We start from the raw sequence: 12848 nt of genomic DNA on the forward strand, positions 1-12848 counted from the left end.
TTTCTTGCCTGTCCTACCCTCCCAAGTGTATTCCTCCCTAGTGGTTGTCGTTATGACTGGTAGTGGTAGTAATGGTAATAGTAGTGGTGATGATGGCTGACCAGCAAAAAGGTGAGAAGATAGTGAAGGTATTAATCCTGGGCATAGTTCTTTCTCAGTAGTGCTGCTGATGATTTCTTAGGTATTTGAAATTGGGAAGTCTCCTTTTGGCCTGAGTCTTAAGGTGATGTGTACTCCCATGGTGTTAAGATGCAAGTATTTCTTGTAGTTCTGACTTCTCTTACCCCTTTTGGCCTTGTAAATGGCAATGACAAGCTGTAATGCAATCGTGAAACCAGCCATGGACTCAGTACAGTATCACTTCTATTAATCATGTCAAGGCCTTACTGAAATCTGATGCGAGCAGAAATCTTTTATGAGAAGTAGTTTTTATCTTTTTCAAAAAAAAAAATCTTTAACTAGATAAGGTGATCCTTGGATCATTTCAAAGTGCAGCCAGCTTAAAAAAAAAGAAACAAAAAAGCCCTATGTGTAAACAATCCAATCCTCTAGTCTCAAGTATTTTTTCTGTAAAAGGTTTGCACTTGTTATCTAACTGTAAAGAAAGGGCTGATACTGAGAGCTTGGCATAGCTTGGTGCTACAAGAAAATAAATGGAGATCAGGCAGGCTGAGCAATACAGAGCTTAGCTAGCTGCTAAAACGAGATTAAAACTGCTTTCCTCTGCTGGGTTTGGCTGGGTAGAGTTAATTTTCTACATAGTAGCTGTTGTGATACTGTGCTGTAGATTTCTGACAAAAATGGTGGTGTTAACACAGATGTTTTCTGTGATTGCTGGTGCTTACATAGAGCCAAGGCCTTTTCTGCTCACACCTCCCCACCAGTGAGTGAGCAGAAGCTAGGAGGAGGGACAGCCCAGGACAGCTGACCTCAACTGACCAAAGGATATCCCATATGGTGTCATTGTTCAGCGTATAAAGCTGGGTAAAGGAGAAAAAAGGAGGGGGGATGTTTGGAGTGATGGCATTTGTCTTCCTAAGTCACCATTACGTGTAATGGTGCCCTGCTCTCCTGGAGATGGCTGAACACCTGCCTGACCATGGGAGTGGTGAATGAATTCCTTGTTCTGCTTTGCTTGTACACACAGCATTTGCTTTACCTGTTAAACTGCCTTTATCTCAGTCTATGAGTTTTCTCACTTTTACCCTTGTGGTTCTCTTACCCTATCCCACCCTGAGGGGAGTGAGTAGTGGCTGTGTGAGGTGGAGCTGCTAGCCCACAACAGCAGTTAACCACTTCCAAAGTCCTTAGATGTGAAAAGGCAAGTTGTGGTCTCATGTAACAGTAGTTTTCTTTCTAGTACTGGTAAATGATAAGTCAAGAAAACCCAAAACACAGCAATGTTTTGTATGTAAACACTTGAAACAGTTTTATTTTTTAAAAAAACCGTTTGTACAGTTGGATCATACAGTGTTCTTCTGTGCACCTTAAATTAAAAGCCTCCAGCTTTTAAAAATGCCACCCAGTACAAAAGTGCTAATGTAAAACTGTAGTGTTTATGCATATAAACCAGCACTACACGTTGCTAAATATCACTCTAAATAGTCTCTTCACCAGCGTCAATGAGTGGAGAAGAGATGGAAGATCAGGCTTCATGGTGTTGAAGGGCTTCCTTCTTTTCCTTACAGTTCAGTCTTCAGGAGCTTCAGTGCTTTCTGCATATTTGAATACACTAGAAATTAAATATTCATAGATGTTATTTTTGCTGCAACTTCCTCTGCCAGCAACTACAAGTACTGTAGAGAATACGTCAGTGTTACCTAAGCTTTTGGTCATATGCATATTCCTATACAGATTCGGATGCACTGTGCTCTTCCAAGCATCTTGTGAATGTCATCTGTTTAATTTTAACTGGTGAATATATACATCTGTTAATGCGAATACACAGGCGTTTGCAGAGCTGAGGTGGGAGCTGTGCAGCAGTGAGGGAGGGCTGTAGCTAACAGCTCTTCCCTGCTCCCAGAAGGTTTCCTGGCCTGGCAGGGCTTGTGTGCCAGGGTTCTCACTGTTGCTTACAGAGAACGCTGCTGAATTATGCAAGTTCCTACTGACGTATGCTTGCTTTCAAAACAGATGGATGTTTAAGGCTCTGGGGCCCTGCCATCATTCTCTTCACCTCATTGAGTTTAAGTCTAGCACCCTGTTTAATTTTAATCCTAGTTAGCTGTCATTCAGCAAGTGCTGATTGCGAGAGTCTGTGATGTCTGGTGTTATTCCTTATCGGGTGAAAAATGTGACTGCTTTCAGCATACCTCAGAGTGTTTCAGAATATGCTACTTACACAATGAAATGTCAGAGGGCTCATATGCATAAAGACGGTTTGAGTATCTCCCAGTAATATCTGCTCTCACAGTCAGGGAAGGATCTGGAAAATAAGGATGAGAGAGGCTGCAGTGGACAAACTAACTTTCAAGCAGAAGATAAACCTTTCTGTGCTTCTGCTTGTTTCCTAAACGTTTCTGCAGGACCCATCTGCTTCCACTAGCAACCAAGAGATGGTTCTTCTACAAAGTCACTGACATTTCTGTTTTAACTGTTTGCAGGTTGATTAAGAAGAGGGAATAGGTTTAATTTTGATCAAGTTGATCAGCATGGCACCCTGTGCTACTGCATAGAACCTGGAGTAACTCTGCGAACTGAGGCTGCTTTCAGGCTACAAATGTTACTAAAAAAGAAATAATTAAGGAAGAGATAATGTGACAGTTGCTTTGGTCCATTGAAAAGGGGCATCATAACCTAGGTTTATAAAGGTATGTGTTAATGATGCATGTGTGCAGTATGGGAGGCTGCAGACCTGTTCTGGGAGAGGGTATACTTGGATACATGCATGGACTCTAGCACGTCTTCAAAATGCAAATGCTTTGGAGGGTTCTGTGCATGTTAGGGCAGCTTAGAACTGAGTACTGAGCTTTGAAAATCAGCCCCTGAAGCACTGCTGTTCCTGCAGTGTCCAAGGTTGTGTTGCAAAAAACAACCTGGCAGGTTTACAGTATTTCTAGAGATAGGTGGGTGAGCAAGGCTGAGCCAGTGCCCATTCTATGGCATCATGTCATTTTGATGGAAGGAATTACATGATTCATGGAATCCCTGAGGAAGGAATGCTGGAACTGTGAAGCTGATGACCCAGCTGTGTTGCTTTGAAGTCTGATGCAACAAAACCAAACAGAAATTTCATATTCGCCATGGAATAAATTAATAAGACTGCAGGTTTGAGATGCATGGCACAGCAGGAGCTTTGACCCCAGATAAGCTTTCATGCTTGAGGTACTCACCTATGAACAAAATTCGAGGGACATACTGGCCATCAGGTGAAAGATTCTTGTCTGTGGTTTCATACTTAAGGAAAGCAAAGAAGGTTCCCAGTCAAGGAGGGCATAAATACTTTTTTCCTTCATTGTACTTTGTCTCATGAAATACACCCCAAATAATTTTGCGGTTTAAGACATACACTGTCTGAGTGCAATCTTTTAACAGCTGGAGTTGCAAATCGGTAACAACAGCTCACGTTATTAGGAAACCTTAAATTCCCTCATATTTTTAGTTTATGATAGCTACAGGTGAAAGAGACTTGCTACTAATCTGTTATGCTTCAGCAGTGGCAAGTTTCCTAGCCATTAAACTGACTAATTATAGCTAGAGGAGCCATAATTAGAACTTTGTTGCATTCACTTACTGAAGTGTAACTGGGAAACTTACCACAAGGTTCAGGAGAATGAATTTTTCAGCCAGTTTCTGTATATCTTTGTGTTCAGCAAAGACCTTCTTGAGGGCTAGAATGGAAACAAATGGGAAAAAAAATTAAAAATATACTCCTGAGATCTATTCTCCTTGAAAAAGAAATTCAAACAAAATGATAGAATCAAAGTGAGAATTCCCAGTTTACAATTACAGCAAGAGGAGATTTTTCATTCCACTGGAAGATGATTAACTCATATTCTGTGATAAAGAGTAATTATAATGGTACAAAATGTCTCTTCTTCCTTCAGATAGTGCAGCTCACTCTCAAATTTGTCTGCTTAAGTTAGAATTTGAGCATTTGACCCTCTAAGTGCTATTCTACTATTGCAGTTTCTGGCGCCAGTACTTAAGGCACTACCAATACAGCATGTTAAGACTGCTGCCTGAAATGTTTGAAAGGATTTCAATGCTTGTACAAATATCCTTTTGCATCCATGGCAAAGGTCTTGCCTTGTGGGTTGGCTTGCAGGAAGAAGGGTCCTCAGGTAAGTTCAGAAACACTGGGAAAAGAGCAGTCCCAGTTACCAGAAATCACACAAGAACTGAGTGTCCAGCCTAGTATGGTTTAGTCCCTGGGCAGATTCAGTCTCAGTTATCAGTGATCTAGAGAGCCGAGTATGTCCTTTCCAATACATTGTTGTTCGCTGCTGGTCTTGTTATTGGTTTTGGCTGGTCGTGACACCAACCAAAACCACGTTTGTTACAGGTCAAAACCTGCTGACCTCTACTTGTTTCTGTATCCATTCTGTATCACATAACACTGAATTACCATTTTATTTTACTTCTGGACATCAGAAAAATACCTATGTGGGACAGTGTCTTGAAGAACGCTCCAAGTTGGTATTTCACTAAGTCACCAGAATGGTGGCTGCTGATATTTTTTTTAAACAGCATTTATCCAGAAACCAAAAACCTGATGATTTTGTTATTCTTTTTCTGCATAAAGGGATTACCTTGGCTGTGTGGGCAGTCATCCAGGTGGTGGATAATCATCAGGGGTTTGTTGCTGGAAAAGAAGAGTCCTCATTAGGGGATGGGGGGTGGGGTGGCAGGGAGTTCAGGGGGATGTGGGGTGCAGAGTGGGGCACAGTACCCGTGCTTGGCACGGAAGAGGGCTTCTTCGTAAGTCTGTGTCCAGATGAGCTGGTCTCCCCAGCCTGCAGGGGAAGAACAAGCAGCATGTTTTAAGCAGGGCCGTGGATTCAAAATAATGAATAAAGGGGGAAGGGGTACTAGGAAATACTAGAAAATGTATTTGCAGAATGAGTGGCAAGAAAATTAATGTAGTGGAACAGCAGAAGAGTCAAAACTTCAGCAAACTGCGTCTCTTTTGTGTGTGTGCGTGTGTGGGTTTTTGTTTCTTTTATTTTTACCTCTGGAGAGTGTCTGAGGCAGTTTTGGTTTAGCGGTGGTCTCCTTTGTCTCCTTCTTGCCTGCATCCTTTGCCAGAGCACAGGAAATGGCAATGAGCAGCAGGAACATGGACATGTAACTTTTCTCCATGGCTGCTTCTGGGAACAGAAGAGAGAAAAGTGATGTGGCCATGCCTCCCAGGCTGGTACTTGCTTTGAGGCACACAGCAGGTAAGGACTTTAGAGCAGCAGCAGGTCAAGTCACAGGTATGCAGCTGGGTGAGTCAGGGCTGAAGCAAAGTGCTCCAGGCAGGGGCGTGGGCTCGGGGGAACAGCAGGGCAGTGGGCTTAGCAAATTACCAGGAAGTACCTGCCTGCTTTCTCCTGCTCTGTTCGTGCCCTTGGGCTCCGGTCCTTTGAAGATACACTTGTATGTGTCAGTTTTTCTCTCTTCTTTTTACACACAATGAATTTGCTCAGTAAAACAACTGAGTTTTGGCAATTCCAAAAGTAATTGCAGGTGCTAATAAGTTCTCAGTCCTACCCCAATCTCCCAGTGTTACAGTAACCTAGCAGCAGGTGCTGAAAAATTAGCTTGTCCAGCTCTTCTTCCATTTTGCAGTGGAAGCAGCTCAAATGGGAAGTCGGAATGTCAAGTTAGCTTGTGCAGTGAGCCATTGGCACAGGCGCAGCTTAATGCTGTTGTTGAAACTTTTGACCTGGTCTTCCCCCTTAAAAGCATGATCTAATCCTTAAAACCAATAGAATCTGTAATAAAGAGTGTGTGTGTGTGTGTGTATGTGTGTGGGGTTCTGTATGGAACAGTGAGCACTGAAATGGAGTTTGCTGGTGTAAGCAACACCAAGCAGCGAGCTTTTCCTGAGCCAGACTCTGGGGCATGGGGATGAGACATGTCACCTGGAAAGCTCCTCGGCTTTTCAGGTGGGATGCTTCTCTGATGGGGGAAAACACTTTAGCAGCATGACCCTGCGTTTTCTCATTAGATTTCCTCCTAGAAACTAGAACACCAATGTAAAGGGGACAGCAAGAAAAGCTGCGATATTCCCAAAGCCATACGGAAAACTCAAACTATTTATGCAAACTGCAGCAGGCTGACAATTTTTAAAATTCAGGCAAGGAAAATTAAACTCTAGGGAAACAGCATTTTCTGGATAGGAACTGCAAGAGGAAACATAAAGTGAGTTTCCGTCAGAGGTACAGCACTCTCTGCTACTGGGATGTCCAGTAGACCTCAAACATCCAGAGAGTCATTGTTTTAAGGTCATGAAATATGACTATTGCAGGAGACTGGCTTTCTGCCCTAAGAAAGGTCTCCTTGCCAAGGAAGCAAATTGTATAAAATTAAATTAAACACAGTGGATTTTTGGGGTTGCCTCAAGAGTTGTTTTGGCCAGAGCTGTAGAATGGAAATAATGCTTCTTTAAAAGAAAAGAGAAAGAACTTATGGAACAACCAGGAAATAGAAGACCAGGTAAATCTTATGCTGTTGCTGATCCAGAAAACAGAAAGCAAAGACAGAGGAACGTTAGACCTGCTCCTTAGAACTTTCCTTCTAGAAGGCCATGTGCACTTTCGCTGATTTTTCTACTTTACCCCCTAAAACCCTTCTCTCTTGGCTCTTTTAACCTGTAAAGCTGGAATCTCTCTGCATAGTTGTTTTTCATAGCAAGCTGTGCTGAGCTGTGCCTACTTTGCTGCAGTTCATTTCCTTCTATGGGTTGGCCACCCAGTCCCAGGTAACCCAAGCTCACAGCTCCCCATGTACTTTCTAAAGCAGTAAGCACGCTTCACCTTACCTTGTTTACTCTCCCAGATGCTTGCCCGTGGGAGAAGGTGATCCCGGTTACAGTGTGAATGCTGCCGATCCTACTGCCTATTTATGCACCTTCACACACCCAACTCCACCCACAGGCTTTGGATTTGAATACTACTTACAAAGAACTAAACTTTCAACTTTTTTTTCCTACCAAAGCATTCAGGGTTAATTTTGTAATTAAATAACATCACATTTTCTTGTCAGAGGTTGCATCTGGAGCCCAGAGATGTTTCTATAGACTTTTGGGACATTTATTGAAAGGTGCTTTTCAAAGACTGGCAAAGATCCAAGTCCAGGTAAGCTTAAATCAAGACTCCTGATTTGCCTGAAGACTGATTTGTCTTTTCTTGATTGGTTGAAAAACCAATTTGGGTCATTGTTCTTTTAGTCCTTTGAAAAAGTTAAATTGATGACTCAGAGCTTTAGATTTTAATTAGATAATTAACTATGCACATTTTATAGATATGTGTGTATGTGTGCACTTATAACAGCACATAGGAAAACTGTAGTAAAGCCTAAAAGTTTACAAAGATCACCACAAAAAGCAATGTGCTCAGAAGCTGTAACAATGAACTCTTTTTGTAAGTGGAGGTCTAAATAAACATTTAATTCAAATTCTATGCTTATATGCTTAGTTCTATAGGCATTTATTTTTAACTACAACACAAAAATCAACCATTTTAAGTTTCAGATACAGTGCAATGCTCAGGAAAAGAAGACCTTTTAGGTGGCCTTTTAGGCAGGCCATCCCTCCGGTTGTACTGACTGCAGATGGCCCCTTCCTCAGAGGTCAGTGTGATTCTGTCCTCTGCTATATATGTTGAAACTACAGTATGTTCTCCTTGGTGCATGCCTCATATATTTCAGTGAGATTAAAATCACATGTTCATGGGCAGCAAACACTTAACATTACTCAGTTGGGTAGATGAAATCCATCAGATACGGATTTTCCTGTTTGAAATTCACAGTGCTCTCTGATGTCTGCTAACAGCACCCATTTCTTTATTAATATCCTGAAGAGAATGTGCTTCTTTGGATCATGCTGTGTTGTTTTGTTTGTTTTTTTAATCTCTCATGAATAGTAATTGGGAAAACAAAGTGCAGAAGCAAGATGATGAACTGGAGCAAAAGAAAAATATTGCTGTTCCTCACGAACGTACAGTAGTACTGTGCTTTGCTTAGATGCTTTACATGTTAGAAGGGTGAAACCAAAGCTCCCAGGGAGGTCAGTCATTTTAATTCCTATTTTTGTATTTTTTATGGTAAATGTATATTTTCCTGATATAGAAATTAAATGGGAAAGTTTGCATATGAATTTCTGCTACTCCTCCCACACTTCTTTCTGAAGGTTCAGAGATGTATTTTGTTAGCTTCTGTATCGTGTATCCAAATCACATCCATGCGGATTTTCTTCTAAAACATATTCCAAAAACATTCCCAAGATCTGCATTTAGACATGGGAGCACTTGCTTTGGACAATCAGGTTACAGCCTATAAATGTAGGAGTCAAACATTAGGTACCCATTTCTCAAATCTTGGTCTCAGCTCAGGCAATTTGTAACTGTAATTTAACATGCTTTTGCTGACTGTCTTCTCAGGTCACGCCTAGTAGCATTTGGTAGTTTTAAATCCTGTAGCAGAAGCTCTGTTTGCTCTCTGGTGATGTGAAGAGGTCAGGAGCACGTAGGCTCCCACTCAGAAGCTTTTTAAAAAAAAAATTGGATTTTGTCTAAAATATACCCTTGAAACTAAGCCCCCACCTGCCCTTTGGCTCCTGCTTCAGATGTATTTCCATTTAACCTGCACCTTTGCTTTCTCCTGTTTCCAGGAGATGTACTTACCTTAGCCTATTCCCACATAGCTTTGTGCTGAATTGTTTCCTGTAGGAAACTCAGTAATTCAAATACAGCTACTCACAGGGACATCCCTGTCCGCTCAGACCCGGTGATCTCAATGTAGTGGTTGAACATGTCTCCAAACTATCCTTGTGCCTTGTTAATGAAGAGAGGGGAGCTCAGCCTTTCCCATAGCTCCTCGCTTGGGTTCTGAGACCAGACCCAGCCTCTGAGTTAGCTTCTGGCTGTTTATCAGGGGCTATTTTCTCTGTCTCAGTGACTAACTCCTGCAGGAATTGCCCCAGGAGAGCTTGGAACAAAATAGGACCATCACAGAAGGTCTTTTGCTATAAAGATCTGGTAGACCCCATTTACCATTAATATTTAGTATCTTTACAAAATTAGTAATTGGATTTTTCTTTTGATTTTAATTTCTCTGGTCTGAAGGTTCATTATGTTACACAGAAATGTCTGTGTTGTGTATGTTGATGGAAAAAAATTACATTGTAATTGAAATCCTGATTTAAAAAGCCAGGTTAGATGTACCTTTGAGTAAGCTGGTCTAGTGGAAGGTGTCATGGCAGAGGGGCTGGAATTAGTTGATCTTTAACGTCCCTTCCAACCCAAACCATTCTATGATTCTATGAAATCAGCACAGTATCAGGGGAATGATGTTACAGGTGTTTTGAAGTGCATTGTTTTTCCATGTGTTTTGTAACACATACCATTTAGGATTCAGCCATTTCTTCTAATTTAATCACAAACATGTGCTTCCAAGTCCTGTGATCTGCTGCTCAGAATAAATAGGAAAATTTGACATTAGAGGAATAAAAGTAATGAATAAAATGCATAATCATTCCCACACTAGAAATACTCTCAGTAAAAGCTGGAGACAGCCATATCTGGGAGTCACCAAGCTCCCACTGCTGTTAAAGTAGTAGTATGTTGTATGACATGGCGGTTGAAAGTAGAATGCGTTAGTTTGAGAACTGGTCAAAATTCCTTTGTCAATGCTTTAACCACATGAACTGCGTAATAATTTTTTAGCACCTGAAAGCTGCTTGGATGAAATTTGACTGATAATTTTTCTGGAAAGAATTCCAACCCAAAATTTAAGACAATTCTGACACCTATGTCAGATTTCATTCACCCCCCAGATAATTGAAGTCTTTGTCTTGAGGATTATGGGTAGGTGCTTTCTGGATTGGGGTATGGCAGTCACTCCTGTCAAGACTGTTTCTTCTTGTATAATAGTCATTTATGCTGGAGCAGGTACCAGACCCTAAATACCTCACTTCCCAGCTTAATTGTTCATCTGTTGGGCAAGAAAGTGATTTTTCTCACATTGGAAAAATTAGGAAATGTTTGCTAATTCATGCAAGTGGAAAGCACTGCTAAAGAACAGACCAAGAAGGACTTGATATCTTACAAGTGGTCCAGACATTCCCCTGAGAGTTGGAGGATCATGGTTCAACCATTCTCCTGCCTACTGTATTTTCAGTACAAAGCCACATTTCAATGCAAAGCTGGAAAGTCAAAAGTTCAGCTTATTTCTGCTGCTGAGCACTTAAAGCTGGTAACTGGAGCTCAGGAAAATCTGATGATTTGTCTTGAAAGACGTGATTTCCCAGAACATGTCAGCCCAACACTTTCCTCTTTTTTTTTTGTCAAATGAATGACTCAATTAACTTGCAGTACTTGCAGTTTATGGCAACATTTTTCAAATCGGATAGCAGAAGAGATGGTTAGGATTTCAAATATGACAGTCTGATTCTTTGATCACTGCTTTCAAAGCAAAACACAACCCATCAGGATTTTGAGACCTCTAAAAGCATTCTTTTCCACTTGCCTGTGCATGTTTACAATACAAATCACCACCACTTGATGTAAATTGACAGGCTGGCATAAAAAGCATAGAGCATCCTTTACATAGCTTCAGATAAAGGTAAGGATTTATCATGTAACTAGTTCTTATATTATGCACTGGTTTGAGCTGTGAAGTACTAGGTTGTCTGGAAGGCATTTCTGAATGACATGTTTTAAAATCAGTAAGTCATTTGAACACCAATAGTAAGTATACTTACTCTTGCACTGTTTAATAGCTTTTTTCCCAGTGGTAAGAAAATTACCACGCTCTTGTTACACCAAGGAGTGTCAAGGTTTTCAGCATATGTGGGACTTAAATTGCTCAGCTTGTGTTTGGTAAGAGAAGGCCGGACCCTGACAACATTTAGATTTAACTTTGAAATGTTTTGTTCAGTCAAAACAAGGGAGGCAGTGAATGAGTGAAGAGGGATTCTTTGAGAGGGATTGGGAAGCTGAGGGTGTTTCACACACTGCAGAGGAGACTGTTCATCTGGTTTTCTTAACTGGGTAAATTGGGTATGATTTGCAAGGCTTCATGCCTGAAATTCTTGTACTTAAGTTTAAGTAAATGTATTTTAATTGATTGGAATGACCAGCTGTATTTAAAACCAGAAGATTTGCTGTGTTCCAGGATTAAAGACAATGACTCCTCCCCTATCTGAATAACTGATACTCAGTTTTGAGTATTGCTTGAAATCTGTAAGCCAGCAGTTTCCTGTTTTTAATATACTGTAATATATGAGGATGGTGGGAAGACCTTTGTGATTTGGACAGCTCAGTTTTGTATTTAGTATCATATGGATAATGACATGAAGATTCAAACTTTGTTGAACTAATTCTTGGAAACCTGAGAGTGAAGTTGTCCTTTCATCTCTCTTTGTAACATGTACCAGTGCTACACTATCCTCTGCATAAAGATGATTTTCCTGATGTCTACTGTCATCCTCCCAAACTACAGCTCATGGAAAAGTTTGAATCCTTCATCTTTGTAGCACCTGTTCAAGTAGTTTCAGGCTGCTATTACATAGTCCCTTATCCCCCTTTTCAAGAGATTGGACAAGCCCAGCCAGCATCTTGAATTTTAGTAGAGAAGGTCAGTTATGGCAATAGACAGAATGTAGAATACTGCACTTGGGGGTAAGGGGAAAGAGAAAACTCTCCCCCTATAAAGGGGTAGTTCCTAATGTTGAATGTGTTTCTGAAGGCTTCTTACTGCCATTCTTGTCTGCAAATATTGACATAATATACTTCCTCTTGTTACACAGTATCTTAATGACATATTGTAGACCACTTCTTTTCCTTCTCATTGCATAAAGTCATTCTATTGCAGAATGCCTCAAACTTCACCTTTTCCTTAGTGTTTTGGGTTTAGGTTGACTGACTATGTTCTATGCTATGGTGATATTCTGGATCCCAAGATAATATTTTATTTGCCAGGATAACAGAAATGTTAGGGACAGAAACCTTTTAAAGGTCTTTACCAAGATCACCTTTAAAGATCCCTGTAGAGCTAAAAATCCTTACATAGTCTTAATACAGAATTCTTCCTCTTTTTGCATTCCATGATTGTGTGAATATAAAGTTTTGCTGAATTTTCAGCAAAACCACACTTACTTCAAAAATAGCACATCTCACAGGGATGAGAATCTTTCTATTTCTTTGAAGAATAACATTTTACTGCTAATAATCTCTTAGCACATGTTATCAATAAACTAATTTCTTGCAAAGCATGTGTTTGTGCAGGAAGCTGTCACAGGAGCAGCATTAATGATGGTGGCTTCTCAGAGATCATCTGTCTTGAAGCAACTGAGCTGGTTTTTAAGTCAGGGAACATATCACAACGCATTGTCATTGCATGAGAGAAGATACACTTTCCCATAGCTTCCCTGCAGAAAACCTGATAACGTATGGACTAAGTAAGAGGAGAGTGATATGGACTGTCAGGCTCAAAGGGTTGTGATTAGCAACAGATGAGTTGGATGCCAGTCACTAGTGGTGTACCCCAGGGTCCGTAATAGGGCTGGTATTATTTAACATTTTCATTAGTGGATGGAAAGAGTGCACCCTCAACAAGTCTGCAAGTAATACAAAGCTGCGAGAAGTGGTTCAAAGCCAGGCTGGACGGAGTCTTGGGTGACATGGTTTGGTGTGTGGTGTCCC

At 40.8% G+C, this 12848-nt stretch overlaps 1 protein-coding gene across 1 annotated transcript; it reads right to left on the bottom strand.

Moving 5' to 3' along the window:
* Positions 1–1401: 1401 nt before the first annotated feature.
* Positions 1402–7100, bottom strand: AGR2 (anterior gradient 2, protein disulphide isomerase family member). Its single transcript, XM_057406197.1, has 8 exons — positions 6968–7100; positions 5172–5309; positions 4892–4955; positions 4752–4804; positions 3757–3830; positions 3333–3396; positions 2342–2425; positions 1402–1732 (listed from the first exon to the last, which is right to left on the bottom strand). The coding sequence occupies exons 2-8, from the start codon at positions 5299–5301 to the stop codon at positions 1683–1685; spliced, it is 519 nt and encodes a 172-aa protein (XP_057262180.1). The 5' UTR covers positions 5302–5309; positions 6968–7100; the 3' UTR covers positions 1402–1682.
* Positions 7101–12848: the final 5748 nt, after the last annotated feature.

This window comes from Pezoporus wallicus, unplaced genomic scaffold (genome assembly GCF_028554395.1).
Source record: "Pezoporus wallicus isolate ANWC-B61680 ecotype Strahan unplaced genomic scaffold, APGP_CSIRO_Pwel_v1 contig_5879, whole genome shotgun sequence".
Classification (NCBI taxonomy): Eukaryota; Metazoa; Chordata; class Aves; order Psittaciformes; family Psittacidae; genus Pezoporus; species Pezoporus wallicus.

What these genes read in the sequence shown, in the direction of transcription:
- AGR2 (XM_057406197.1), bottom strand. Translation starts at nt 5,301, where the DNA reads ATGGAGAAAAGTTACATGTCCATGTTCCTGCTGCTCATTGCCATTTCC. An exon ending in GCCTCAGACACTCTCCAGAG is followed by an intron (nt 4,956 to 5,171) that starts GTAAAAATAAAA and finishes CTTCCCCTGCAG; the next exon opens with GCTGGGGAGACCAGCTCATC. An exon ending in CTCTTCCGTGCCAAGCACGG is followed by an intron (nt 4,805 to 4,891) that starts GTACTGTGCCCC and finishes CTTCTTTTCCAG; the next exon opens with CAACAAACCCCTGATGATTA.